This window comes from Trachinotus anak, unplaced genomic scaffold (genome assembly GCF_046630095.1).
Source record: "Trachinotus anak isolate AG129_WGS33_773 ecotype Australia unplaced genomic scaffold, CSIRO_AGI_Tana_v1 ptg000005l, whole genome shotgun sequence".
Taxonomy (NCBI): Eukaryota; Metazoa; Chordata; class Actinopteri; order Carangiformes; family Carangidae; genus Trachinotus; species Trachinotus anak.
Window position 1 is genome coordinate 14,093,984 of NW_027273856.1, and position 27,395 is coordinate 14,121,378.

A 27,395-nucleotide genomic window follows, 5' to 3' on the forward strand; every position below is an offset into this window, starting at 1 on the left:
TGAGGTGTGATGACCACTCTATAAAGCCTGTAAAGGTATACTGCATTGTGGAGATGGCGTTGAAGAAACATTTACATGTTCATTTTTGATAAATATCATCTTAGGCCTGCAACTAGCGAAAGTGGGTTTTCAGATAAATTATCTAATTGCAAAATGTCACAAAATATAGAAAAATACCATCACAACTTTGCAGGGGTGATGTTTAAGATATTTGATTTACATTATCAAACAGAGAGAATCATCACATTCTCACACTTTGAGATTTTTTTTTGACAGTTTTGCTCAATAAAAAAAAATCACAGTTAATCTTTTATAATTATCATTTACTTTTAATGATGTGTCAGATGACGAATCTATCAAATGACTTATTATTTCAGCACTTAATAATATTCAGAGAGAACAATATAGCCTTTGACTGAATAAATACAATGTGAATTGGGAGCCTCTTAAAGCTGAGGTGAGACTGTGGCTAGAGTGGGGCTCAGACCTACTATCAATCTCTACTAGGGCTGAACAATATGCAAAAAAAAAAATCATTTAGTGATTGTTTTGGCAGATATTGTGATCGGACATGAATCACAATTTCAGTTGGAACGGTTATTTTTGCACCTCAGTTTCTCTGAAAACAATGTAAAAACAATGAGGATGTTGTTTTTGTTGGGTCATGTACCAAACAACTTCCCTTCTGTTTAGAGAATATGATTTGTGGACCAGGGCGTCCCTGTAGCACTACAGTGCTTTATTTATGACATGTTGCCGCACATTTTACCTTTATCAAAAAAGAAAACTGCAGCTCTTGTGATTTGGATATTGCACTTTGGCCATATTGTGATTTGGATATTATTTTGATGAACTGTTCAGCCCTGGTCCCACCTAAATATTGTCGATTGAATTTAGTGAAACAGCTTAAAGCAGCTTAGTTTTAGATGAGTCTAATTCAGGCTTACAGGCATCTTCTGTAAAAATAGGTCCTTTTGCTCATGACACAGTTTCAGCTTCCTTGTGATAATTTAGTCCAGAGTTGTCTTGACGGTTTCGTCTTGGCCACAAGTCGACTGTCCTCATGTTTGCCTCATAGGGTCAAATCTCAAAACTAACCCAGGAGAAGAACCATCTGTACGCACCTTTCCTTGTTCATCACACACAACACAAACTACATGCACAGCTCCGGACAGCTCACACCTATTAGACTGGACTCCAGTCTAGACGTCGTTTAAATCACTACCAAATGGTTTTCCACCAGGCCTTTGCCAGCAGCTCCACTAAGGTCATGGAATTTACCCTCATGTTCAGAGCAGAGACACTGGGCCAACTCTTGTCTTTCTGTTAAGCACAGCAGTTTGGTTTAGAGCTTGTTTCAGCCGACCAGAGTAGTGTTACTGCAGCACTGGGCCTTTTATGACCTCCTGCTCTGCTCGTCTGGACATCTGGGTGTGCATGGCTAGACTTGTCTCACAATAGCGACTCAGAAATAAATCTTGGGGAGTCAATATGAGGGAACACACTGTGCAGAGGTGTAAATGGCTGGTCATCACAGAATTCTTGGAAATCATAAAGAAAGTAGGAATTTAAAGGAAAAGAAAACGTGTCTATGTTTTAATAACAGTGACTCCTGCTTTATGTGACAGTACTGTGGCTATTTTTTAACTGAGCTGCTCAATAATGGCCTACATCAGTATGGAAAGCCTGCATCATCAGAACTACAGCTGTATCTAATTATTCAAGGAATGCAGGGCTTTTGTGCAGAATATGGGCTGGCTTTCTCAAATCCTTCTCTTCCCCCACTGTTCCCTCTCAGCTGAGCTCCTTCGGCAATGCCACGGTCTCCTCTCTGATGAGACGATGAGAACCCACACCCGTGGGGCACCCACAGTCTTCTTCATAAGTCTGCTGTGGCCCCTGCTCGCCCTGGTTGTGGTGGCAGAAGTGGGCCCCAGCGGTGAAATCCCCTTCATGGGAGGCAACTATGATGGCCATCCCATGTTGTACTTCAGTCGGGGGGATGTGGAGGAGCTGCAGTACGCAGCTGCAGGGACTCATCGGGACATGGCGAGGAGGATCCGTGATGCTGGAGAAACCATGCTGGAGCACCCGGAGGAGTACCTGCCCCCCTGGAGCCCCGCAGAGTTCAGCGCCCGCTGGAACGAGGTGTATGGAAACAACCTGGGTGTGCTGTCCATGTTCTGCCTGCTGTACCCTCACAGGGCCGGGGCCCTCGACCTGGCCAAGGACTACATGGAGAGGATGGCGGCTCAGCCTAGTTGGTAGATTTTCTGTCTTTTTATTTTTTCACCTGTTTAATTTGACACAATGAGATTTGAGGTGTGTTTTTCTTCTCTCCGAGAAAAACAGAAATCAGGTCGGTTGAGTTTACAGATGGTACCTTGTATCTCCTTCCACCCCTGCATGTGTATCAACTGGGTATTCATGCTAAATCCTCCCCCTCGGAGGCTTTCTATTCCATCCCATTCCCAGAGTCTTCTCATTTTTCTCTGTGGGCAGAGCTCTGGTAAAGATGCATTGTGGTCCGATAAGTCTGTGGTCCAGGAAATATGTTTAGCAGCTGTCTGCTGAACATGCACCCCCAATGAAAGGAAATGAAATGTTCAGATGTGAGCTGAATACCAGACAGGAACTGAATCCACTTTACTATAATTGTTAGCATTATCTGATGTATTTTCTTATTGAACTATCTCTAAATGTCTTTACAAGTCTAAAATTTTAGGGAGTTTAGATTTGATTAGGGAAAGTTTAAATGTGTCTATTTGTACGTAGGATTACGACTGACAGATATTTTGGATATCCAGTAAGCTGTTATTTTTTTGATTATTGTTAACTCTTTTCACTCTCAGGTAGATTTGTTTTAAATTATTTTGAGAGGTACGTGGTGCTGAAATGAGCCAGTAAGTTATAGGTCATATATTGTATAAAATGAGATCTCCATGTCCTTTTTGATTATAGAGCAGGTCTAGGTTCTATATTAATACTGTGAAAGTATCAAAGCCTCAGTCCACAGAGAAATGCACACAGCCTGTATTCAGAAACTGAGCCTGAAAACAAGCTGTCAGGACTTCTGTAACTTTGTGATGTCACAACAAAACAGTCACCGTCTTCAGCCACACCTCAACCCCCGCCCACCTGGACCCACCATCCAACCTCACAGGATTTGGTTTCTCTCAGTCTTTACCTGAAATCTGCCATATTTTTATTTAATCAATCAGAGAATAGTCAGCTATCAGAAAAGAGGCTGAGATCCTCTCTTCTGATTGGCTGACTGACATGTTCTTAGCAGAGCTCCAGAGAGAAGCCTGAGAGAGGAGATGTAAAACTACGCTGAGATGGTTTTTGTTTCTTAAAACCACAAATATATCTTCTGATGGAGATCAACACTTCAATAAAAACACAGGAAAAGTGTAAAATATGGAACCTTTAAAAGACAAGCAAAGCAAAGAGCACAGAATGGGAACCTCTTGTACTGTGTACACTATATATACACTATATATAAAGAGCCCTAGGACTGATGTGTAGTAATCTGATTAAACTAGATTTAATGGAGAAATATGCACTGTGTAAACATGTCTTTATCTAAAATATGAAATTCTAGATTAATATAATAAAATTAAATATAAAATTAATACATTAATATTAATTTTGACGCACTGATTCATGTTTAGGTAATAAAGCAGGCACTTATCATGGGTTTGGGACCCAGTACAGCCAGTAATCAAGCCTAAACAATATGCATTACCTGAGTATGATCTCCCCTGTAATCCTGAAAAATCAGTCAGTCTTTAGCAAGTGTCAACATCAGCTGCCTTCATATGGAACTTGAGTTTGTGTTGTTGACATGGTGGAGCACATGTTAGGCTTGAGGTTGCAGTGGTTGAACACAGCTGCAAAACAACTGACAAGAAAATGTGTCATGAGTCTTAAAGACTTGTTTTTAACATGGGAAGTGATTCTGCTGTGTTTCAGCATCACAGCTGGAAACCCAGTAAGAGTAATGTACAGGCTCCACTGTTTTAAAGACATCAACATGCATCAAAGCCCATTTGAACACAGTTTTCTAAATATATTAACATCTTTGTTCTGTAAAACCTTTTTATGGATTTTTTTCCTCCAGTAAGGGTCAAATTTTCTTCACCTGTAGTGTCTAGATTTAATTTGGTTCAGGCATCTCTGAGATTTCTGCTGCCGCCTCAGTAGAGTGGGGGACCTAGCCATAAACAGGGCTCATTAGTAGAAGGTAGTTCCAAAGAAAACTGCTCACAGTGAAGCCAGCTGATTATCCAGAGTAACCAGGACACTGTTTCTCAAAAGAAACACTGCTTTTGAATCTTAAAATATTGTTTTTCAATGCAAACATTTCTCCTCCTTAATACTGGTTTGGGAACTGAAATCTCATAGATAGATGACCTGGCATGGCTAGATACCAGTACCAGCTCAGTAGTTCAGTTTCAGTCAGAAAATACAGACATGTGACAAATAAAAGGAAAAACTTACATAAAGTGTCTTAGTAAAGTGTTGGGCCACCATAACATCTTCAGTCATCCTTTACATTGGGTCTCTGAACTGGGATAAACACCATTCATCTAAAAGATATTCCCTCATTTGGTGTTTTGATGATGGTTGTGGAGAGTTCTGTCTAACATGTTGGTCCAAAATCTCCCGTAGGTGTTTTCATACTCATCAAACCATTCAGTGACCCATTGTATCCTGGATGGAGGCATTGTTTCTCAACTAATTTATCACCTGTCTGTAAATAACTGATGGATTCATTAAAACCAAGGATTTTGGCGGTAAAGTTTGGGGCCGGGGTGGTAGGTGCTCCCATCCCTCCCTCTTCAGCACTACACTGCCGCTTTGTTTTGTGGATTTTATTCATTTTACTTCATATTTAAAGAAAAAAGATTTGAAGGAGCAGTTAGCATCCATGAGAAATATTATTTGTGGTTTTAAGAACCAAAAACCATCTTAATGTAGTTTTACATCTCCTCTCTCATTACATCACATTACATTTAGTCATTTGTTGCTTTTATTCAAAGCGACTTACAAGTGAAGGACAATAGTAAAGGTGCAGTGCAGTGGGAAACCTTTGTGTAAGTATTAGGGACCACATCTGTTTAATTTAAGGAAGTATGTCAAAAAGTGCACAGTGAGTGCTAGTAAGACACGTCAAGGTCTTGGGAAAGAAAGTGCTCCTGGAAGAGATGAGTTTTCAAGAGGTTCTTGAAAATAGAGGGGGACGCCCCTGCTCTGATAGAACTTGGTAGCTTGTTCCTCATTCTCAGGCTTCACATTGGAGCTCTAGTAACAACAGGTCAGTGAGTCAATTGGCTGACTGGTTTCTGAGTGATTGAATCAAAATATAGTTGATTTCAGGTAAACACTGAAACCAAATCCTGCAAGGTTGGATGGTAGGTCCAGGTGGGCTGAGCTTCAGGCATGGCTGAGAGCGACAACTGCTTTGTTGTGACATCACAAAGTTCTAGAAATCCAGACGGCACTTTTTCAGATTCAGAATACAGGCTGTGTACATTTCTTTGTGGACTGAGCTCTTTGATACTTTCACAGTATTAATACAGAACCTAAACCTAATAAAAAAGACATGGAAATCTCACTGTATACACTTTGGGACCTTTAATAATACTTTACACCATGTGAAGTGGAATCAACAAGGCAGCCGACTCCATCCATTCAGCCCATGTCTAGACCAGCATTCTGCTTTTCAGAGTCGGCCATGGACCTGAACCTCATGCTAGCATCGGCCGTCAACAGTGCTTCCGTATTTCCCTAACAATCTGATTAAGTTCAATGAACATTAGTTCTGGCTGGCAAGTGCAAAATGGCTGAGAAGTGGATTACAGCCATTCACTGCTTCCAAGTTCTCCACTGCTTTTGTTTAAAGGACTAAAGGAGTGAAGGTCTCAGAAATGATGCTTGGAGAACGGTTGCATACAGTGTTGGGCTCCATGGCAACCTCCTACTGTTCATTTACATACACTCACATGCGCTCACAGAATTAGCACTCAGCTGCTAGCTACAAGTTTAGTGACTTCTCTTCAGTAAAACTTTGGTTTTCAAAAATCATAACAAATATCAATCACTGTGCAGTTACGCACAAACAAAATGTATCCTATCACAATAAAATCTTATAAACATACAACTTTATTAATCATGACATTTGGTATCTGCAGATGTCGAGTCTGATTCTTATATGATAATGATACTTTACCTAATTATATTGATGATGAATAATAATAATTTAATTTGCACACCTTATATTTCACAAAGTACTTGATCCAAATTCCTAGGTCACAAAGGTCCTAAGTCACAAATATTAAGTTTATAAACTTAAATTACAGATATGATATGAATGAAAGTTAGCTAATGCCAGTTAACAATACTGCCACTATTATTGTCATTACAGTCGGTTCAGATCTTCTCTACTTGTGCTACTGTTAAGCCACATTTTAGCATTCACCGCTATCCTGTAATAGTCACTTGAAACTGCTAATATCTTTAATAACCTGCAGCAATAATACCAACTTTCATGAATCCATATATCTGAAGTATTTTTTATCCATAAATCCTGATTTCAGGTTTTTATCAATTTTTATTGGTTCTGTTTTTGTACGAGTCAAACAACTCTGAGTTTGTTATCTTTCATTTCATTATCAGATGTAACCTCCCCCTCTGTATTCTCCTCTCTGAATCAAGCACTAGAGGAAGGAAATATGAAAATGAACAGCTGCACCAGATCACTAAACAAATGCAACTCAGCGAGAAGTGTTCACGCCCAGTTGACTAACCTGTATGTACCCTGTATAGTCTAAACACAGTTTTTCTCTAATCAACAGGCAAGTCATATTCTGTGTTAGACTACAGCAGAAGGACAGATACATGTGTTTTATTTGAACTAGAAGGTATTAGACTCCAAATTAACTCTAACTTTTTGGCTGAACTGTGGGACAATCCCCTCTCTCACAGGTAACCCCCACCCTCCTGCTTCTTCATGCAAGGGGGGGGGGGGTCTAGCAGCTTAATCCTTCTCATTTTGCTGCATAGTTCCCTTCAGCCATTGAACAGAAAGAAGGGGATTTTCCAGTGGCTTATTTCCTAGGTGGGGGGTTGGCGGGGGGGTTGTGGGGGGTGGGGGGGGTAGATGGTGCCATGTTATATTTTTCATAATATCATTATCTGTGCCACAGTGCAGAAACGAGAAGCCACTGAGCATGTGTTTTCACGTCTTAACAACACACTGAGTTTTCTCCTTGGCCGCACTTTCATTATGGTCACTGAACCTCTGAGGGCTTCTGCAGAGCGGCTCCAGGAATCAGTCAGCTGTGGTATTCATGACCTTCAATTATGTCTGCAGCAGCTCCACGGACCATGTTCCGATGGGGAACTTCTGCTTTGTGACATACTGGTGCCTGCTCCTTCTTCCCCCCAACGTTTTTTACATCTGCAAACGCACTGAAATGAGACTTTGTGTGCTTTGGAATCATGCAACATACAGTCAAGCAGTAACTTGGCAGTAACTTTATTACACTTTTCCTTTTTGCCATTTGAGCAAACAGCAGCATAAAGACGTTTAATCCCTTTGCATGACTAGGCAGGAAGTGATTTTCAAATAAATGTCAGCTGCCACTTAACAAGGGGAAACAGTGCATTACCAACATCAAATGGATGAACGTGTTGTCATGTGTTCAGTTACTTGTAAGAGTCGATGGAGCAGATGTTAGTTTCAGGGAGTTGCTCAGGAGTTAGGGTCTATAGAGAGCTGAACTAAAGGGGTCAGAAAACTTGTTCAAAATCACAACATAACAACACACAACTTACAATATACTTTTTCACCCCACTCGTCCATTGTGAAGTCTGGCAGGTGTCGTGAAGAAACTGTGTGCACAAATTAATAAATGGTGCTGGAGGGTTTTTGGTAGAATAATGTTCACAGGATGACAACCAGTAGCAAAAAGGTGTAGAGTGTGTAGAAATAAAGAGCAATGTACCATTAAGGTTCTCCTTAAATGTACATTAAATATACAATAAATATTAATTTGAGTGCACAGACCATTCACCACAAGCCCCAGACCCCAGTGGGTTAAAATTCACCAGCCAGACAAACTGACAAGCTGTTTTTTTTAGGCAGCAGAGATTCCGGCTGAACAGCAGGAAAGATGACATTAGAACAGAGTGTTATAAGTTTCCTTAGAGGACAGTGTGACACAGTCAGCCTCACACATGGAAACACACTGGCGTGCACCGGTGAAAATGGCAGGGTGGTGAGGTCAGGTAGAAAGTTAGCCATAATGGCTGTTCCAGGATGCAACGCTCAATCTTTGCTTTGGGTCTGACAAGCATTTGAAATGATTCACGTAAAAATCATGTTTATTTGGAAAACTGTGGGAGGCTCCTACAGCTTGCCCTAATGTATATTGCGTAGGCTTGGGTGATATCCATAATTTAATAATTTAATATCTTGATTCAGTGCTGCCCAGATATTGTGATATACAATATTATCATAGTTTTTTTCTTATTTTTATAATACATAATTATATTATTGTATTTTATGTTTCAGGTGTAAGCGATGAACTAAACAGCAGTTCAAAGTTTTATTTGTCATATGCCAAGATACATCATGCAGTAAGCAGAGCAGTGAAATGACAAATGTGCAAAACTACAAACCAAAAAATGTTTTTTATAGTTAATATTGTAAATATTACAAATAATAAAAAAATATGGTAGGAAATATTGAGATTTTTGATATTGTCACATTTCAGCCCAAGTCTAATGTTGTTTATATGTTACAACGAAGCTGATAAGTGAAAAGTACAATGACCCATAAAGTCGCAATAGGCATATTTATGGGAAATACACCAGGCTGAAAAATACTGTAAATGCCCTTTAATTTTTCATGGGAGCTGTTGCTTTGTTGTGAAGATTTCAACTTCCAATATCAAGTGCTGCTGTAGCACTTACTTAACCCACAACATAGAGTAACATACAATACAGAGAGTAAACCATAAGATCATGTAAACTAATTTTAAGAAAGCCTCGGTGAATAGCAGCTAGACTGGAGACAACGTCATGGCAGTGCATATATCAGCGTGAATCAGCGAGTGAAACCATGGCATTTTAAAATACAGTGCTTCAGTTTCATCACCACATCTGAAGTTCATTTCTCTTTAATCAAAGCAGCCGGAACGATTGGAGAACACCTCTCACCTTTTTACGACACTAGCACTTGACAGAAGTCAGCGTTCTCAGACCCCAGTGCCTGTTAGCCAGGAGAGCATTTGCACATACTACACTTTTTATGTCTCTTTATTAGCTCAGCTGTATTTGTGCTGTAAAATGCTTCTTTATTTTTACTTTCAAAGTGAAAAGATGTTTTACAGCTGTGTTTGGGCTCATTAAAAGGCTTTTGCACAGGAATGGTTTTTTGTTCATGACACAGCGTTTAGGTTTTATTAAAGAGTGAAAGTTTCACACCTGCTTACTGTTGCATGTTTTGTTTTTAAGCTCCACATGTATCCTGCCTTTGCCTTCAGTCTTGTGTGACTGTTTGTGTTGCAGGCTGGTCAAAGACGCCCCCTGGGATGAGGTTCCTTTGGCGCACTCTTTGGTTGGGTTTGCCACCGCTTACGACTTCCTGTACGAGTACTTGAGCAAGAGCCAACAGGAGCGTTTCCTCCAGGTGATTGGCAACGCGTCGCGCCTGATGTACGAGAAGTCCTACGTCCGAGGGTGGGGGTTCCAGTACCTGCACAACCACCAGCCCACCAACTGCGTGGCGCTGCTCACAGGAAGCCTGGTTTACATGACACAAGGTTGGTGATTCATGTCTTTGTAATGTGTTTTTGTTGCTGCCCTCGCTGCAGGGATTAAAGACTTTTACCAAACAATTCCAAGAAATGTGGTCCTCAGAGGACGATCTCCAGTGTTTTCAGTGATCTCCCTCGCCACCGATGAGCCAAAATTCCCACTTCCAAATCAGATGACCCTCCTGTGTCTCTGATAGGAAGTTTTTTTTTTGTTTTGTTTTGTCACTCAGCCTCAGAACTCATTCCAGCTTTGAGTGGGAATATTTTTCCTCAAACAGTTGACAGGTAGATTTAAAACCTGCAAGAAACTGAAAATGCAGCTCAACTACAACTAGAAGTGGACAAACTTACTTTGACATATGATCTATTTATCAGATTCAATTCAATTTTATTTGTATAGCACCAAATCATAATATACATTATCTCAAGGCACTTTACAGGGTAAGGTCAAGACCTTACTTTGTTATGGAGAAAAACCCAACAGTTCCCACAAAGAGCAAGCGCTTAGCGGCAGGGGGGAGGAAAAACTCCCTTTTAACAGGAAGAAACCTCCAACAGAACCGGGCTCAGGGTGGGCGGCCGTCTGCCTCGACTGGTTGGGTTTAGGAGGAGATAAAGGTGGGGTGGGGGGAGGAGAGGGGAGAGAAGAGAGAGAGAGAGACCAGGAACAGCTGTGTAGGTAATGGTGTTATCAATAATAATGATGACAGGTAACAGTGGTTAATAGTAAAGATGAGTAGTGGTGGATCTGGATCCTGCTGCAGAGAGACCTGCAGAATGAGGACAGAGAGAGGGAGAGAGAGGAGAAGCACAAACAGGATCTTGATCATGAGCCTGATAGCTGAAGGCTCTGCCCCCATTCTGCTCTTACAAACTCTGGGAACCACAAGTTGACCTGCATTTAGAGAGCGAAGTGTCCTATTGGGAAAATAGGGAACTATAAGCTCTCCAAGGTACGATGGTGCCTGACCATTAATGGCTTTGTAGGTGAGGAGGAGGATTTTAAATTCGATTCTGGATTTTACAGGGAGCCAATGCAGAGAGGCTAACACAGGAGAGACGTGATCCCGTTTCCTAGTTCCTGTCAGTACTCGTGCTGCAGCATTTTGGATCAATTTGAGGCTTTTTACTGCATTTTTGGGACATCCTGACAATAAAGAGTTACAGTAGTCCAGTCTTGAGGTAACAAATGCATGAACTAGTTTTTCAGCATCCTTTAGACACAGAATGGGTCTGATTTTAGCAATATTGCGCAGGTGGAAGAAGGCTGTCCTACAGACTTGCTTTATATGTGAAGTAAAGGACAAGTCCTGGTCAAAAATGACACCAAGGTTTCTGACTGTAGCTCTGGAGGCCAAGGTGATGTCATCCAGAGTCAGTATATTATCACATAGTGTATCTCTGAGGTGTTTTGGGCCAATTACAATAACTTCAGTTTTGTCTGAATTTAAGAGTAAGAAATTACTGGTCATCCAGGTTTTTATGTCCTTAAGACAGACCTGAAGCTTGGCTACCTGGTTAGTCTCACCTGGCTTCATGGATAAGTACAGCTGGGTGTCATCTGCGTAACAATGGAAATTCATCTGGTGCCTCCTAATAATGTGTCCTAGAGGAAGCATATATAGACTGAAGAGCATTGGTCCTAGCACAGAACCTTGTGGAACTCCATGACTGACTTTAGTGTTGATAGAAGAGTCATTATTAACATGAACAAACTGGAGTCTATCTGACAGATATGACTTAAACCAGCTTAGTGCGGTTCCTTTAATGCCGACCATATGTTCTAGTCTCTGTAATAGAATCTTATGATCGATGGTGTCAAATGCAGCACTAAGATCTAGCAGGACAAGTATAGAGACAAGTCCATTGTCTCAGGCTATGAGGAGATCATTTATAACCTTAACCAGAGCAGTTTCTGTGCTATGATGGACACATAAGATGAAACATACAGATTCAAGATGCTATAAAAGATGCTATATGTAGATGTTTATTTTTAAAAGTGCATCATTTGTCTAGTGACACATGTACCAGTTCTCCACCATCACCCGCTGCAGTCCAAGTTACAGTCCACCACGAGACCGGAGGATCTGAGGCAGAATGAGCCGGGGCTAGCTCGGCAGCAGCGACTGAACTTTCAGAGCAAAACACCTGTGTATAGCACCTTATAAATAAGTAACAGTGCTTTCCAAATGAATACTTCATATGAACTAAGTGTGATTAGTTGTGACATGGTTGTTGTGGGTGAAGAGTGCCGACGCGCAGGCAAACCTTAAAAACAAGGGTCAAAGTGGTGGAAAAAATACGAATCACAACTTCCAGTCAGGACTTTCAGAATAAAACCACAGCAGAAACAGAGTGCAGATCGTGATCCAGATTGAGCATCATATGTCATATGATCTTTTGGCTGGATTGCCCACCCCTAGCTACAGCTATTTCATTAGAGTGGGTTTCACATGGTCTGAAGGCCGACTCAGAGGATTTCACACAGCTGCGGGGGTGGACACGGTTCAAAATCTTAATTTTTTACATGAATGCTGGATTTTAAAATATCTTTAAACTTGATCTTACAGTGGAAGTTGTTGCTTCATTTCACATACAGTGTACTCTTTCACGATTATCTCTCACCAGATTTCACAAATCCCTTAGCAGACTCCATTTGCAGCCTTTTAAGGGGTTTTATGACAACTGCAGGAACTTTATGGATCATGTTTACCACTTTCCATGTGAGAGGGTTGTCAGAACTGCTCATTTCTTAACTGTTTAATTTGACTGTTTAACTTGATTTTATTTTGCTCGCTTAGAAGAGTTTACTCATTACATGGTTTACTGCAGTGTCAGAGTGTTTTCTGTGTTAAAGACAATTTAGGTAATTTCTGATAATAGACACTTAAGTCCCACAGTTTATACAATAGCCTATGTAAGAGGTGGCTGTGGCTCAGGAGTTAGCATGGGGCGTCCACTGATCAGAGGGTTGGTGATTTGATCCCCAATTCTTCCAGTCTGTGTGTTGGAGAAACTTGTCAGCTTCAGTTTGCTTATGAGAGAAACTGACTGGAATTTCACTGCTGTCAGCCTGAGGTTATATGTGCTATAGCTGCTCTTAATCCTTTGTAATTGTTCCCCAGATGAGGTTTTCCACAACTGTCACATTCTCCTTGAGAATTTTTTCTCTCCAGCCTGTCCTTTGTGGGATTTGATTCCCTGCTTATTCTTTTTTTCTTGCCTCAATATCCTGCACTAAATATTGTGTATAGCAGCATAGATAGGCCATCAAAAGGTGAATTCCCTCAGTGCAGCTTGTTTTGCTTACAGGGATTTGATTTCTGGTGCAAAAGATCCAGTCCTGATGTGAACCAAACGACAGCTGTCTTACTGAGAACCGCCGTGGTCACAGTGGTTTTATGTGAGGCTTTTTTTTTTTTTTTTGTAGAGGGCAACAACGGGCTGAAAGCTCTGTGAACACTCAGGAGAGTCAAAAACCTGACCTCTTTTTGCTTTGTTTCATTTTGTGTCGGGCTCAGGAAAAAGTGAGTTTGCTGCAGTTCAGCCTGTCTGTGTTACCGGGGAAAAGAAATGTGTTTAGCCCCTGCTTGAGTGCTTTGTTTACGGCAGATTTTATTTGTTAATGTGCTTTACCTCATGCCGAGATGATAGTTTCATACCTAGCAGGGGTGGGAAAATAGCTTCTTGACAGATTGCTAACACATGATGTTTTTTGCAATGATCAAAAAAGGAAGTCTTAGTTCAGCTGCTTCATTTAGCAGCTTCATTCAGGCGTCACCTCTTAACCTCTTTCTATAAGTGTCACTCATTTCCTGTGCAAAGGGATGGGATTACGCCCAAATATCATATCATCAGAATGGCTGTGAACAAATGGAAATTTTTCCAATAAGAGCTGCCAGAAATGAACAAAGTCTGGTTTCTTCTTCCTCTTTATTAGTAATCTGTCACAATTTAAGCCCATAGCTGACAATTTGGACAATTATTATAATTTTTTTCATGATCTTGTGTCCTAAAATAACATGTTCTTATAGTCGTATGTGCCACTCACTGAAATGAAAAATGTTTGTGCTGTCATGTGGTTTTGGTTCTTCTAAAGCTCTGACAGGCTCGTGTTGTTTAGATAAGCAGATAAGAAGGCAGCAGCGGCTTAGAGGAGACATGCATTCCAGATGCAGGTGTTTGCTTGTTGGTGCCTTGAAGCACCAGAGCGGTGCACAGTTTAAATACAGTTGGTCTGCAGTGAACCCCAGCTCCCCTGTCTGCCACATCCTTCACATTGACCACCCACATTGTAATGTCTGCCACAGTAATAAGCAAGCTACTATAACTTAACTTGTGCATTATCAGTGTTCATGGCTTAGGTGCTTGTTATGAACCAGCGTTGACATCCTGTCAAGCAATTTGGAAAGTTTATAAAAGACACTGTAATGTCATGCCCTTATATGCCGCATATTATTAAAAATAACAACAGAAACAAAAAATGCAACAATACAATTATATTATATTATGTGTATTATATTGAGATATTACACACTCACTCAACAGAGTGAAGGAGAGGCAGTCTGTGCTTTGCTGATTAATGTTGCAGAAACTACACTTCAGCCTGGAGTCTCTGACATTCAGATTCATTTGATCCCAGTGGTTCAGTAACAAATCACAAAATTGTACATGACTCTAATCTACTTTTTAGCATTTTCCCATTAACACTATCACACAATTATCACACGTGGCAAGAGTGGCTGCTGTTAAAATGAGATTAGATAATCTGCTGGAAAGTCAAACAGTATTAAAACAGTGTGACTAGGTTCATGTTCAACGTTCACAAGTGAGCTGTCAGCCTGTGGGAAACATATTTCAACTCTGTCTCTGCGCGACCCCTAATTTAAACTAGATTAGAAAATAATAACCAGCTCCCCCGGTCAAATGTACACAAGATCCCTGTCATCGCCCTCCACCAACAGTCTGACAAACAGAAGGAGTGGAGGTCGAGTTATTGGAAATAAATCCTTTGACCTTTAACATTCCTCTGGGCAGCAGGATGACGCTGCTCTGAGGAGTTAACTGACAGTCTGAGTTCCCAGTGCTTTAAAGCTTGATGGCATGATGTGTGCAGAGGGAGGGATCCGGGCGTCCAGAACAGCATGGAAGCTAGTCAGACCTATAGAAAAGACCTACCCTAGAGGAAGAATCAGAATCAGAATCAGTTTTATTGCCAAGTATGTTTCCACATACAAGGAATTTGTTCTGGTGATTGGCGCAATTGGAGGTTCTTGGAGGTTCTTGGAGGTTCTTGTAAACAACAGGTTTACACAGTTTTAGTTTTTGCCTGTATGTGGGAATCAGGTGGACCATCACATGGTCAGAGTGGCCCAGTGCAGCCCGGGGGACGGCGTGATAAGCACCACTGATTGTGGTGTAACAGTGGTCCAGAGTGTTCCCCTCTCTGGTCGGGCAATTAACAAACTGTCTGTATTTGGGCAGTTCATGACTGAGGTCACCTTTGTTAAAGTCACCAAGGACAATAACTACGGAGTCCGGGTTGGTCCGCTCCACACACAGTATCTGCTGTGGCCTGTGGTGGGATGTAAACACTGACCAGGATGAATGAAGTGAACTCCCGGGGGGAGTAGAAGGGCCTGCAGTTTATGATGAAAGTCTCCAGGTCAGGAGAACAGTGCTGCAGGATCACTGTCACGTCTCTGCACCAGCCACTGTTTGCATAAAAACACATTCCTCCACCTTTCGTTCTGCCGGACAGCTCTGTGTCGCGATCCGCTCTGAAGAGCTGGAAGCCGGCCAGCTCCAGCGCAGAGTCCGGATCGATCCACACAGCCACGTCTCCGTGAAGCACAGAACGGAAGATGAAGAAAAGTCTGTGTTCCTCTGTACCAGTAGCTGAAGTTCATCCAGTTTGTTGGGCAGTGAACGCACCTTGGAGAGAAAGATACCTGGTAACCAGAGGGTAACCAGAGTTACTGTACTTTACTTATGGATCTATGAAGAGAACTGGCTACGGCATCACCACTCAGTCTTAGTGCCAGTTTGTCCCAGTAACCACTTATGGTGCTGAAAAAAAAGCATTTTTCCATAGACCACCATTATAAATCCTTCAACTATTTCTAAAATTAATTTTTTATCCATGAAGCTTTTATACTTGTACAGTCTTCCCAAAGTCTAGAAATGTGAGTTTTATTTTTGTGACATCACAATGTAAAGTCAAAAAACTGTTAAATCTTAAGTCTCTCAGCACTTAAAGAATGTGTCATAAAGCAGGACAACTTAAACCAGATCACTTTACAAATGTAATTCAGCTCTATATACATTTTATTATGCAGAAAGTGAAAAAAATGATTTAGTCTGCACGTACCAGGGTGAATATAATTTCCATTGCATCTACAGTACACTTTAACTGCGCCTTTCACCCAGTTTCAAATGGATACATTCACCAAAAACATCAACACTTTCAATGACCCGCACATTCATACACAACACTGTCCAGTTCCTGTAAAACATCTATGACTGTACTGTACGTGCATGTGATGCAGTTTGTCTGGTATGTGTTTTCCTTTTAATGTGGGTTTATGCGATGATTCTCCTTTAAGTCATTTCTGTAGTGTAATTATACCCATTACCCGTCCAGCACTGTGTCATTTTTCCTTGGAGTTTCTGTTCATGACACTTGAGTTTCATTACATTACATTTGTTTCGTCATAATTTCTAACATTGCTCCTGCTGACTGCCCACTTTCTCTTCTGTTTCCTGTTAACTCTGAAACTTATGTTTCTTCCTCTTCTGGAAATATATAATAATATAAAATACTGTATTTTGGTTAATTGGAGGATTTATTTTTTTTTACCAGAAAAGATGTAGACACTAATTAGCTTAAAAAGCAAGCTCATAGGGTGTTTTTCATAGGACTTGGTGAAAACAGAATTGAAAACAGAGCGAATAATGGAGTAACAATTGTCATGTGGCTAAAAACGTGGCTTGAAATGGTTTCCTCAACACTGCTGTTTGCAAACCTTAGACCAAAACTAAGGCAGAAATCATTAGATCAATAATATGACAAATGTGTCTGCAACTTGTTGCTCTGCTCTGAAGTGGCCAAAAGCAGCTGTAAATAAATGAATTTTTAAAGGTTGAGCAACATGAATGGCAGTCCAGTGAGAAATGCAGTTTTTATGCAACACATCAGTGCAGCTGTCATAAAAATTTGACTTAATCTGTTAAAATGTTCATCTTCTGTTTTGACTTTTGAGGAAAGTGACTGAGGCCCTTTCGAGGCCTCCACTGCTATGAAGTGTGGCCCTGGACTGTATGAGTGCTGGTGAAGCTCTGTTTGTGTAAATGTGGTCTTTGTGCGTGCCAGGAGTTCCTGTTTGATGGTAAATACCTGCTCTGTGTAGGCCAGCGGTCCCCAAGCTCAAACCAAACACTGTTGGGGACGGCTCCAGTGGGGCGGACCCCGGGCCTGCACCCACCCAACCAGCAACTCAAAGAGCTGTGGCTGGAGTGTTTATGTGGTCACTTGTTCTCATAGTAAACTCTATGTGTGTGATCCAGTGTGTGTGAGTGTGTGTGTGTGTGTGTGTGTGTGTGTGTGTGAGAGAGAGAGAGCATACATGGTGCATGGTGTAGTGTGCCATAGTGGTGTCATGCTTTCCATAGCAATGCTGTGTGTGGAAGGTTTCTTTAGGTAACAGACTAAGACGACGTTGTTGGCTGTAATGGTGTTTTTCATTAATTCCATTAGTGACATAAAACACACGCTCACATCCTCCTACCACGAGGACCCGCTCGCTTTGTAATGCACAGCCTCCCACTTCACGCCCCGCTGAGAACATACCATATTCTCCATAATCTAAGCACTTTCAAGGCCCCTGCTTCCAGAGGGGATTACTCCTCTGCCTTTGTTTGTGCAAAGCAGCAGAAATCTATTCTGGGCCTTATATGTTGTATAATACTTGTCAGCAGCTTTTCACTGGGGATTAGCATAAAATGCATAAAAGCTAACAGTATCTCAATGATTGTACATACCATAGGAGTTATGTATTGGTTATATGTTCCCACTGGTTTTCTGCTTCTCTGATTCAAATGAGAGATAACTAGCACCACTATGTGGCTAGTAGCTAGCTGTACCTTTTTGCTCATAAGTCTTCAACCATAACTCGTAGAGGCAAGATTGTTTTTTCAATAGATTCTATAGATATTACCTTATCTGTTGCTACAGGTAATGTCCATTTGCACCTGACTAGGTTGTTTATAATTCTAAATTTTTCTCAGATTTGCCTCACCATCTCTTCCCCTGCAACTTTGGCCCAGTGTTCACCAGATTCGGTCCTCAGATCATCATCATTGAAGATTTAAATGTCCTCCAAAAATTATGCCCATTATCATCCAATCAGATTTCAGCATTAATTTTACAAGGTTAACAAAGGTCTGTCTGGACCAAACTTTGAGTGTTGCATAAAAACTGTGTAAGAATTGACAGGTATTTGCCACTGCTGCAGTTGCACCTCAAGCATATGACAATGGAAGGTCCAGTGATAATTACTAATGGTTAATTCCTGCATTTGAACATGTTCATCCGTTCATACATACCGTATTGTGAGGTTGTCATCGATGCTTTGAGCAGAAGCTACTGGCAGTAATCACACTACACTTCCTCCAAGAAAAGCTTTTCTAGGTCATTTGTCACCTTCCAGGCGAGGAGTGAAGCCAAAACCTGACACTTGAGTCTTTTAGTTTGCAGTTGTAAGTGAGATTGAATCCACCCTGCATCACCATGCAACAGTAACTTAATGCTGACACAGCATCGGGGAATTTGGGGTGGTGCGGAAGGAAACATAGATGTAATGGTTGGAAAGCTCACCAGCTACATCTGTTGGTTCAAATGTGAACACACTGTAGGAAAACAGCAGGTTGACGGAGCATTGCCAGTAGATATCCTGCCGCATTGTTGAGCTGTTGGAACGTCAAAAAAAAAATCCATCCAAGTTTTCACTCACCGGCCCTCTCAGTCTCTTTACCCACTCTCTCTGTGCGCATTCACCGACCCACCCTCCACCCCCCCCCCCCAAGCTCCCAGATCTATCAATTTTTCTGATGGAAACCCTGCTGACAAAAAGTAAAAGTAGACCTTATGTTGTCGGGGATGGATTATGTATTTCAAATAAGTCTCCACTCTCTGCAAGTTGACTTAGATGTGGAACTGAAATTTATTAAAGCTGCCTTCAGTCAAAAATCTAAAACAATGGAAAGTGGTTACCAAGCAAAACAGCTGAGGAGCTCCATATCTCTGACTCTGTTTAACCTGTGTTCCATCTCCAATTCCTGTGTTCCAGGTTACCTTCAGGAGGCCTACCTATGGACCAAGCAGGTGCTGTCCATCATGGAGAAGTCCATGGTCCTTCTGCAGGATGTGACGGACGGCTCCCTGTATGAAGGAGTTGCCTATGGGACCTACACCACCCGCTCTCTGTTCCAGTACATGTTCCTGGTGCAGCGGCACTTTGCCATCAGCCACTTCGAACACCCCTGGCTCCTTAAACACTTTGCCTTCCTCTACAGGACTATCCTGCCCGGTAACTGTCACATCACCTGCTATGACCAGCACATTTGTTTGCTCTTTGAAAAGGCTGAGAAATGCATGTATGTGATACACTATGGTGGCAAACATGCAAAATTGACAAAACACAAGCAAATTAAGAGCACATCTTCAACAGCTTGACAATACATGAGCTGAAAATACACACAACACAATTAAATTGACACAGTTTATTCTAAAAGCATTGACAAAGCATTGAACAACAAGCATGTCCCATCTGGGTTCATGACATCATTTCTGTATTTGGTTGCGTTGTCTGTATTTGCAGCACATTTGTCTTTTTGATTGTCTTGTATATCGAGAGTAATGTGTTGTCTAATTTAATTAGTTCTCAATTTGCTTGTGTTTAGTCTATTTGTAAGGGTTTTTTTAAATAGTATATAAAGGTAGATTTCCATGTGTTTTTGATTATAAAGCAGGTCTAGGTTCTATATTAATACTGTGAAAGTATAAAAGCCTCAGTCTACAGAGAAATGCACACAGCCTGTATTGAGAAACTGAGCCTTAAAACCAGCCGTCAGGACTTCTGGAACTTTGTGATGTCACAACAAAACAGTCAGAGAAGCCTGAGAGAGGAGATGTAAAACTACACCGAGATGGTTTTTGGCACTAAAAAACAGAAATATATCTTTTTATGGATATCAACACTTCAAATTAAAAATCAGAAAAGTGTAACATGGGACCTTTGAGTTGCAGTACGTTGAGCTCACTTGGCCACCATACTTTCCCCCTAAATGGATATATTTAGACTGCCAAAATCAACAATCCGTGAGTAAGTGGTTTACTCAGCTAGCCAGCTAGTCCATACTAGCATGAACACATGTTCTGTGCCAAAAGCTGGATGTATTAGATCAGGCATGAAAATGACCTTAGGCTGCCATTGAAGAGTAGCTTCTCCTCTTAGCTGATATGGGTCATGCATGTGTGTAGTCATTACCTTCCTGGATGCCTTTCAAAGCTGAGCTGAGAGCTGCAGGGATCAGTGGCATCCTGGAAGTTTCATCTGAAGGTCAGGAAGAGGGCATCAGCAAAGGAGGGGCCCCTAGGCCAGGCCCAGACATTTCACAGCCCCCTGCCAACAGTTTCTGTATTGTGTCTGAACGGCACTGCAGCACTCAGACAGCACCTCTAATTACACCAGCCAGGAGAGCCTCAGACCTAGAGCCACAATAGCAGCTTTCTCCCTCCACCAGACTGGAAGACAAGGCCAGATTATCCTCAACTGGCCCCTTAGCAGCCCGGATGATTGCTGTCCCCTCACTGACTGTGTGTGTTCATGGTTATGTGTTTGCATGCAGTTGAATAAACTTCAATGTATCAATTTACATGTACAAGGAAGTAATAGCTTGAAGTGAAGCACTTAATGGAAATGAGGAGTGTCAAGTCAAGCACAAGGTAAACACCAAACAGGTTAGAAAAAAAAACAGTCAAACTGAAAGTTGCTGTTGTCAATTCAGGTGTTAGTTGAAGTGCAAGTCCTAAAAGAGTTTAAGTGTCCGCTGTATGATTGCTCTCCTCTCCCCTCCTCCGTGTATCAGCATGTATGTGCTTGTGTGTCACCACGCAAATAACAGGAAGCAAATGGTAAGAAGTGTGGTACCAGCCAGGTTAAAGGGCGCTGAAAGGAGTTGAGGTGTTAGTTGATACTCAAGTGATTAAAGGAATTGAAAGTGTTACGAGGAGGTGCAAGTTCTGGAAGAAGTGTCCATCAATTTGTGTGTCAGTCGAAGGAGTTTGAAATGTAAGCTGAAGTGTAAGCACTGAAAGGAGCTGAAGTGTCATCTGGATGACAGCTGTCCTCTCACTGAATGTTTGTGTGTTTATATACAGTTGAATGGAAGAAAATACTAAAACGTGCAGCTTATGTCGTATTGAATGTTAGCAACAGTGTTTATGTTAACTTTGGAATTAAATCAACAGCATTTTGTCAAATCCTCTAATAAATATCTTGGAGAATTTGTTCTTTGTTTAGCCAAGCTCATTTGAACAGAAAGAAGAGACTGCACAGTGTGTCTGTTGCAGATTATCTTTACAGTTGGTTGACAGTTGATTGACTGCAGTTGCTATAGCTGGTTTCTAAGAACCCTCTGACCACCAGAGTGCAAGGCCTTCCATACATGATTATGACAACAACAATGGGAGGTGTCCACATATTTTTAAAGTACATCAGTACATCAGCATTTTATTTATGATGTCATTTCTGCATGACAGCACTATGACCGGTCACCACTGAAGTTGTCCACTCTGTGCTTTCACCAGGATTTCAGCGGACCGTGGCCATTGCAGATTCCAACTACAACTGGTTCTATGGGCCGGAAAGCCAGCTGGTCTTCTTGGACCGCTATGTGTTGCGTAATGGCAGTGGAAACTGGCTGGCGGATCTGATTCATCAAAACAGGGTGATGGAAGGGCCAGGGCAGTCTGGAAAGGGCCAGCGATGGTGTACTCTCCACACAGAGTTCATCTGGTAAGCTGCTGAATTTAGTTTAATAATGGGAAACATCTTACTGCAGTTATTCTTTGTAGAGCTATCATTAGAGAAGAAATCCTTGCTACCTTGACAATGCCCAGATGGATTTAATACTAATTTAGCTTCTCAGTTCATACTAATGAATGCTGTTATTTACAGTCACTTGTTGTCATTGCTTGAATTCCCACTTGTCCACTCCCTCTGGGAGAGTTTTCAAAAGGCATTGGTAGATAAGGGAAGAAAAAGTGGGTTCACAAAAACTTTAACATGGTATCGCAGCCTGGAGTACCTTCAAATATCTGTCAGTGCATTTTTCATCTCTACGAACGCCCCTGACTGGAATCAGAAATTTTTTCTGGAAAAAAGAAAGAAAAAAAAAATTGAGGCCATGGTGCATTTCAGCCTTTTGTGGCCCAAAGCTTTTTGCCAGAGCAAATGAAAAAGAAATATTTTGGGAAGGGTGGTGGGGGGAGGGGGTGTCAATTTTCTTTCTGTCTTCCCAGAAAAGATCACTTACTGTTTACTGCTTACTGTTGCAAGTATTGCACTCATCTGATAGGTTTCCTCATTGTATTCTGCAGGTATGACCCAAGCCTGACGCCCAAGTCACCATCGGACTTTGGAACATCCCAACTCCACTACTTTGAGGACTGGGGTGTGGTCACATATGGCAGTGCATTACCTGCAGACACCAACCACACCTTTCTCTCCTTCAAGTCAGGGAAGCTGGGAGGACGTGCCATCTTCGACATTGTTCACAGGAACAAGTACAAAGAGTGGATCAAAGGGTGGAGGAATTTTAATGCCGGCCACGAGCACCCAGATCAGAACACTTTCACCTTTGCACCCAATGGTGTCCCGTTCATCACAGAGGCACTTTATGGACCCAAGTACACTCTGTTGAACAATGCGGTGTTGTTTGGCTCGGCTGTCTCAGGGAGTTGCTTTAAGCCGTGGGCTGGACAGGTTACAGAGGCCTGCGACTCTAAGTGGTTGAAATACAAAGTGGGGCTGGCGGCTGACGCCCAGGGCAGAGTAGAAGCTGCTATGGAGAGACAGGGAATGGTCTTCATCCGTGGCGAGGGACATTCTGCCTACAATCCAGAGCTGAAGATCAGGAACTTTCAGAGGAACCTGCTCCTTCTTCACCCACAGCTCCTACTCCTCGTGGACCACATCCACCTGGATCCTGACAGCCCAACCAGGGCCATGAGTGCCTTCTTTCACAACACGGAGCTGCCGTTCCAAGGCACAAAAGTAGATGGTGTTCATGGAGCATTTGTGACACACGGTGAGGACAAGTACAAGATGTTTTGGATGGATGACACTGGCTACAGTAACAAAGGAGTGATAGGTTACTGGAATTACCCTCGAGGGTACCCGTATAATGGCTCTAACTATGTTAATGTCACGATGCCATTGAGGTATCCTCACACAAGGGTGGCCTACATTTTCTTTGGACCAGGGGTGGATGTACAGAGCTTCAGCCTGCGTGGTGACGACCAGCGGGTGGATATTTACCTGGCCACCAAGGATCACACCTACACCATCTACCTGCTAACTGGAGAGGTCACCAGTAAGCCTCTGTTCTCAATGGTGCTGCTGGACCACAAGAAAATCGTATTTGAAAAGACGGCAGCTGCGGTGGACAGCTCGCCAGAGGAAGTTGAGGAGTATGTCAACGTGATGGAGGACAACCTTCAGCATGTCAAGCCTGTCTTCCAGCAGATGGAGAGACATATTCTTGGACGGGTCCTCAACACTGCCAGCTTCCGTAAGACTGCAGAGCGTCTCCTCCAGTTCTCAGACAAAAAGAAGACGGAGGAGGCCATCGAGAAGATGTTTGCTATGTCAAAGAAGCAGGGCAAGGGCAAAGGGGGGAAGAAGTTGAACCTTGGGGAGAAGCTTTCTGAGACTCTACCTGACATTTTTGCACAGATTGAAGTGAATGAGAAGAAGGAGAGGCAGAAAACTTCAAAGCGTACATATGAGGACAGTCCAGAAGAGGGCGACGCCGACTCGCGGGCCTTTATGGATTATACGGACAGTCGCAAGAACAGAAAGGGCGGCTTCGTCAGGGGCCGCAAATTCAAAGAGGTTCACATGGTTGCCACGGCAGGGAGCGAGGGTCTCCCCAGCACAGCCTCCTACATAAGACTCTTCCTCCTTCTAAACACCGCCACCTTCTTTTTACTGCTGGCCGTGTTACTGACTCGCTTTCAGAGGGGTCGAAGCTTGCACACGCAGAGGTGTTTCTACACCATCCTTCTGATCGACTGCTTCATCTTACTGTACCTCTACTCCTCCTGCTCTCACACACAGTGTTAACATCACGAGCAGGTGAGGGGTCTTCCGGCTACAGATCAAATGACCTGTTGTCCATGGTGAGCTAAATGCACCCCACACCTCAGTCTGAGCCAGATCTTACAACAGAATATTAGGGCCACTAGTAGAAGAAAAATCTGAGATTTCAAGAAAAAGAAATACAAATATTTTCACAAAAAAGTTGTATTGTTTTGGACATAATTTCTGAATTTACAAGAAAAAATGTGTATGTTGATGATGAAATTATACAAGAAAAAAGTCAATATTTAAACAATAAAGTCACAGGGCTCTCTATAAACACCTTATTATCATAGATTTTAGGATAGCAAAATGAAATGAAATCAGTTACATCATGTCACAGGATGTGAGTCTTTCTCATAAAATTACTGTCTTATTCCCGTAATATAATGATTTTTATGCTCGTAATATTATGACCCCCCCCCCCCCCCCCAAATTATTACTTTATACTTGTAATATTATACATTTTATTTTCATTATATCAATTTTACTTTTATTCTCTGAGTTTTATTACTCTTTTAAATTGTAATTTTATAATGTTTAATTCTTGATTTTGACTTTTTGCATAACATTATGACTTTCTAGAAATGACAACTTGACGCTCATAAGAATGTGAGTTTTATTCTTGGTATATAACCTTTATTCTTGTAATATTATGATTTTTACTCTCCTAATATTATGGATTTTTTTGTCAAGTCAAGTGATTTTTACTTATATAGCCCAAAATCAAAAATTTACCTCAGGGGGTTAAGAATAATGATTTAAAAATTCCGACTTTATACTCCTCGTTATATTGTGACTTGTATTCGCATAACATTAGGACTTTTATTCTCATACGATCATGATTTTTTTCTAGAACAGTGGTTCCTAAACTTTTGCAACTCATGGCCCACTTTAAAAAATCTTAAAAATGTTGGCAGCCCACATCCGACCCTATAAAAATACTGAGACCAAATAATGCTTTTCTGGAGCACTTTTTATTTGAATAGTGATGAACATTCAGGACTGTTGCTAACCGTCCATTTTGAGTTTTTGCCATGGATGTTATCTTTGAGCGTGAAATTAGACTGAGATTGCAAACAAGCATACAATGTGTTCCAGTGGCAAAGTTGTCCAGCGAGTGACAACATAAAAGTTTCTATCATTGTTATTGGCCTTAATATGAAAATATAACAGGAATACATTTAAAAACATTATATTCATTTTTATAATAATTTTTTTTTTTCCACCAAAATTGTCCTGTTTTGTAAATGATTTGTCAGCCCGTTTTTAATATCTTTGAGCCCACAGGTTGGCAAACAATGTTCTAGAAATTACAAACAGTAATCAAAAATATTCCCAGGCAGTAAGCCAGTCAGAGACCAGTACTATGCTTTCATTATCAACGGAATGAATTCATTTTTACATCACTTGAGTTTGTCATGAGTTTTTCTCAAAAATTTTTTGATCTTATTCCTGAAATCTCAGATTTTTTTTCTAACACTGGCCCTAACACTTAAGATAAGATCTATCTAATGGGTGTTCAGGAAAAACAACTGATTCCAAATAGGAATTGATGAATTGCCGAGATGAAACCAGATCACCTCTGATGTAATAAGCTTCTGTGGAGCTTTAGAACCGACCGTCTGTGTGAAGTTTGTTTGTTGTAGTGTTCAGAGGTCCTGCCTTGTATCAAAGATCTCAAGGTTAGCCACTATAATGCAGTCGCCACAGCTGTACTTGAGATTTGTCCTGTCTACATAGTTCATAGAAATACATTTAAATGTATATATGTGAAAGCAAGATATATTTTTATGGCCTCTTTTTTTTTTACCATTTGTGAATAAAACTTCCACCCACATACATAGGTGTGCAGTTATTGTGTGTTGTGTCTAGTAAATGTGTGAACTGGAAAATGCATGGACAACAATGAAGCTCTGTGGCACAGAGGAATGAGACACATCAGGCTTTGGATCCACACACAATACTTGTTAGTAGGATACATTCATTCCTGGTTTGGGTCTGCACATGGGAATTGTTGACAATAAGACAAGAATATCATCAGCCATATCCTTTTAATTTGTAGTGTGTTGCATTCTCTTGGCCTCCATAGTATAACTATAGTAAGCTCAAATGGTTACTTAGCGTAGCTCAGTAGTCATACTGGCTTTGAAGTATGTCTTTTATTAGATATAAACATGCCCTTAACCTTGTTTTTCATACACACTATCACAACTATTTATTGGTAGAATCAGTGCACTATTGTGAAAAAACTGTTGTCTATTATGTATAAAATCTGCAGCAGAAAAAACAGATTTTGTTGGGTGATGAAATTCTGAAGTGGAAAGTTTTATTTATCAACTGACAATGCTGAGACACATCTGTTGCAACTCTCCAAGTCAACACAGTCTAGACAGTGGCCTCCTCATCCTCGCCTCACATGCATCAACATGCCTCAGAGCTGCTGCTGGAGTGGAGTGTTGCTAAATCCACAGGGAATAAAAATCATTATAAACAGTAATCAAAAATATTCCAAGGCAAAAAGCCAATCAGAGATCAGTACTGTGTTTTCATCATCAACAGAATATTTAATCGCTCTAATGTAGATTTTTTTTCATTATCATAACAGTTATATGATGAAACAGTTGTCTGATGTGAAACAAACACTGGTTTGTGTCATCCATCAGCTGCTTGTGTGAGGGGGCCCAGCTGTGTGCAGAGCTCTGACGTAATAAAGTATCGTAGGCTGCAAACCTCTGGCCTTTTGTTGACTTTGTGACTTTCATCACTAGCTTAACTTGGGACTCGTACTCCTCTAAGTGAGTGAAATGAAAAGAATATCTTTCCATTCCTCTCCTCACAAAAATGCTGTGGGTTGTTTTGTTATGATTGAGCAGATAATCACCTCCAGATGTGCTCCATACTGCTTCCTTTATAATGAAAACTGACCTCTGTTTTCTGGCCTGGTCCAAACACTTGAGGGTGGAAGGGAAAGCTGGGAAAGCTATTTACTTTGTTTCACTAAGAAATGAAACCTTATTGTTACAAACAGGCACTGATAAAACATGAACCCCAGAAAGAAAGAGGCCAGGCATTTCTTTTCTTTTTCTTTTTTTATGGTGAGCCTCTTCGAATGTGTTCAAATATGAAACACTGCCACCTGTTG

General features: G+C 41.3%; 1 protein-coding gene across 2 annotated transcripts in view; it reads left to right on the forward strand.

Moving 5' to 3' along the window:
- dse (dermatan sulfate epimerase) overlaps positions 1 to 26,092 on the forward strand; it is a 31,116-nt gene extending 5,024 nt beyond the window's left edge. The window contains exons 2-6 of one of the 2 annotated variants that reach the window (XM_071478473.1): positions 1,799 to 2,264; positions 9,580 to 9,833; positions 19,175 to 19,414; positions 21,697 to 21,904; positions 22,489 to 26,092. In XM_071478473.1, the coding sequence (XP_071334574.1) occupies positions 1,843 to 2,264; positions 9,580 to 9,833; positions 19,175 to 19,414; positions 21,697 to 21,904; positions 22,489 to 24,235 (2,871 nt within the window). In that variant the 5' untranslated portion in view covers positions 1,799 to 1,842 and the 3' untranslated portion in view covers positions 24,236 to 26,092. Of the gene's footprint in view, positions 1 to 1,798; positions 2,265 to 9,579; positions 9,834 to 19,174; positions 19,415 to 21,696; positions 21,905 to 22,488 lie in introns of those variants that run through there. The other variant, XM_071478474.1, reaches the window with a different exon arrangement.
- The last annotated feature ends 1,303 nt before the right edge of the window (positions 26,093 to 27,395 follow it).